We start from the raw sequence: 3,699 nt of genomic DNA, 5'->3' as shown, positions 1-3,699 counted from the left end.
TACACGAAATACTTACGAAATGGAATTGAAAAATTACAGAAACATCTATAAAAATACAAAAACCTATGTATCTAAATAAGCTTATTAGCTAGAAATTTCAAACTTTGTGTCAGTTATTTATTTCGATATTGGATACCTATGTATCGAAACTAGTGATGTACGGTGAGAACTTCATATTGAAAACTCGATTGCCGAAGGTGCCCCGATGCCGAAGGTGCCCCAGTCTCCCCTACGTCAATTACTTAAAATCAATCTATAATAAACTTGGCAGACATCATTCTAGGCTCAATTAAGTACGTTATGCCAAATTTCGTGCAAATCGAAATATATTTAGCGACTTTGGTAGACCATTTACATCAAATCGGACGAAACTATATATGGGAGCTATATCTAAATCTGGACCGATTTACTCCAAACTTGGCAGACATCACTCTAAACTTAATTCAGTACGTTATGCCAAATTTCGTGCAAATCGAAAGATATATAGGGACTTTGGGGCACCATTTACATGAAATCGGACGAAACTATATATGGGAGCTATATCTAAATCTTGACCTATTTTCACGAAACTTGGCAGACATCATTCTAGACTCAATTCAGTACGTTATGCCAAAATTCGTGCAAATCGAAATATATTTAGCGACTTTGGTGGACCATTTACATCAAATTGGACGAAACTATATATGGGAGCTATATCTAAATCTGGACCGATTTACTCCAAACTTGGTAGACATCACTCTAAGCTTAATTCAGTACGTTATGCCAAATTTCGTGCAAATCAAAAGATATATAGGGACTTTGGGCACCATTTACATGAAATCGGACGAAACTATATATGGGAGGTATATCTAAATCTGGACCGATTTTCACGAAACATGGCAGACATCATTCTAGACCTAAATGATTAGGCTGTGGCAAATTTCGTGCAAATCGAAAGATATATAGGGACTTTGGGGCACCATTTACATGAAATCGGACGAAACTATATATGGGAGCTATATCTAAATCTGGACCGATTTTCTCCAAACTTGGCATACATCACTCTAGGCTTAATTCGGGACGTTATACCAAATTTCGTCAAATCAAAAGATATATAGGGACTTTGGGGCACCATTTACATGAAATCGGACGAAACTATATATAGGAGCTATATCTAAATCTGGATCGATTTTCACGAAACTTGGCAGACATCATTCTAGACCTAAATGATTAGGCTGTACCAAATTTCGTGCTAATCGAAAGATATATAGGGACCGTTTGCATTAAATCGGTTAAATATATATATGGGAGCTATATCTAAATCTTAACCGATTTTTCCCAATTTCAATAGGGTTCGTCCTTAGGCCGGATAAGTGACCTATGCCAAATTTCATCCAATTCGGATCATAAATGCGACCTGTACTTTGTTTACAATTTAACATGGACAGACAGACAGACGGACGGACGGACATGCATAAATCGACTTAGAAAGTGATTCTACGCATATTCTCAAAAGGAACCATGTGTCTATCTCGTTTCCTTTTGCCTGTTACAAACATATGCAGAAACACATAATACCCTGCACCACAGTGTGGTGAAGGGTATAAATATAGGGAACATACCAAAAAGTGAACGCATGCCGACATTTCCACAAACCAAGTTATGTAAACTATTATGTACACCACATACAAATTTTAGCAATTTTTAATGGAGATTTTTCCTAAAAACCCCTAAAAGTGTATTGATATTGACGACGCATGGTAGGGTGGACCATCCCAAAATACTGAAAAGCACAGTTATATGAAGCCATCACCAACGTACCCAGGTTTTATTTCGGGGGGTTGGATGGAAGTTGCTTGTTCAATATATAAATGTGTATGAGAACGTCCCTGAAGGCGATACCTAAAGCAGAAGCAATATTGATTACATCGTGTACGAATTACCAAAATTTGTAGTTATCATTATATGAGGTGCTATGCCTAATTGACGACCGATATAGATCAATTTCGAAACTAGTCCTAAATTAGTGCCGATAAATTCGTGACGAGTACATAATATCACCTCTACAATGGCGGAATACGACTATATGGGGACAAACCCAAAATGCGGAACAAATCAGATAACTATTTTAATGTAAAAAGGGGGTTATATGGGGACTATCCCTAAAAGGGGGCGAATAGTATTAATTTGTGCAAGGGATGTTTGTTTCCATATACGACTACAAAATACCAAATCAAGAACCCCAAAATATCGAAATTTGGGAGGGGATAGTGTTGTTATCCTTATATGGGAGCTACCCGAAAAAATGGATCTATTTTTATAATTTTTTTTGGAGAGATTTGCTACCCAATAAGAATTCAAAGTAGTAAATTACAACGATTTCAGTCAATAAAAAATACGCCCTAAACCTCAAAGATACTGAGGATTGAAGGCTACAGTTGTATGGGTGGCTACCAGAAAATGTGGACCTATATGTATAATTTTTAGTGGAGAAATTTGGTGTTCGAAAAATGCACTCAATAACCCCAAATACCGAAAATTGGGGAGTACACTCATATGGGAGCTATGCCTAAATATGGACCGATATATCCCATATTCTGTCTGCATACATATACTTAAGTATATGAATACATATTTTTTAAACATCTACAGATCCTCTTCCCCCGTGTTCCGTCTTGATAAACTTTCATAAAAAAAAAATTAAAAACGTCATAAAATCTTCTAAAATAAATCAATGACTACTGCCTAAAAATGCAAAGATCTCAAACTAGTGCTGTAGGGCATTTCCCAATAAAACAACGTCATACAATAACTAATTCTAAGTACTGCTTTAGAAATCCAATACAACATATGTATACACACATACACGTATGTTTGTACAACTGTTAAAAAAATAGTATCAATTCTATAAAATGGCATCATACAAATTTGTTCATACCAGTTATTTTTATAAACATCTGGAACACTGGCAATGTTCACAAAACTTTTAAGCATTATTATATGGCTGGTTGCCGTATCTATCACCTCTACCAATCCCCGTCCTAACATAAATGGTGATAAGCTAACACGAATTATTGGAGGTATTGCCACAACAATTGACGCCACGCCATATTTGGTGCAATTCCGTTATGCCAATTATTGGAATTTATTTTGTGGAGGAAGTTTGATAAGCTCGAAATATGTTCTGACGGCGGCACACTGTTTTCCCAGTGGTAAAGGTGATGGTGTTGTGGTTATTGGAGGTGCCAATACTAGCGATGGTGAGGGAGAGGAACGTTATATTGAGAGCATAACAATGCATCCAGAATATAATCCACAAACAATGCATTCTGATGTGGCCGTAATCGAATTGGATGAACCCATGGTGGGTGTGAATATTCTAACAATTGGAATTTGTTCACATCGCCTGGAAGAAGGTGATCTTTTACAAGTTTCTGGTTGGGGTCAAACGGAGGAAAGTGGACCAATGTCGGAAGAATTGAGAACTGTGCTGCTGCCAATGGCACCAAGGAAAATGTGTGACAAAGAATATGGTTCGTTTGTGGAGCAAAATATGTTTTGTGGTTCGGGTTTCGAAGCCAAAGGCCATTGCTTGGGCGATTCTGGCGGTCCAGCTGTGCATTTGGGTGAATTGTGTGGTATTATTGCATTTGCTTATAAATGTGGGGAGGTGGGAAGAACCTCAGTTTTTACAGATGTTTATAGTGTTCGAAAGTTTAT

General features: G+C 37.1%; 1 protein-coding gene across 1 annotated transcript; it reads left to right on the top strand.

The window, feature by feature from the left end:
- Nucleotides 1-2,950: 2,950 nt before the first annotated feature.
- Nucleotides 2,951-3,617, top strand: LOC133337075 (seminase-like; the record flags this gene model as incomplete). Its single annotated transcript, XM_061545341.1, has 1 exon — nucleotides 2,951-3,617. A coding segment is annotated over exon 1 (667 nt), but the record flags the coding sequence as incomplete, so codon positions are not given.
- Between the last annotated feature and the right edge of the window lie 82 nt (nucleotides 3,618-3,699).

The sequence above is a fragment of the Musca vetustissima genome, unplaced genomic scaffold (assembly GCF_032173495.1).
Source record: "Musca vetustissima isolate MV318-11 ecotype Yass unplaced genomic scaffold, APGP_CSIRO_Mvet_v1 utg330199, whole genome shotgun sequence".
Lineage (NCBI taxonomy): Eukaryota > Metazoa > Arthropoda > Insecta > Diptera > Muscidae > Musca > Musca vetustissima.
This window is presented reverse-complemented; position numbering and strand designations above follow the sequence as displayed.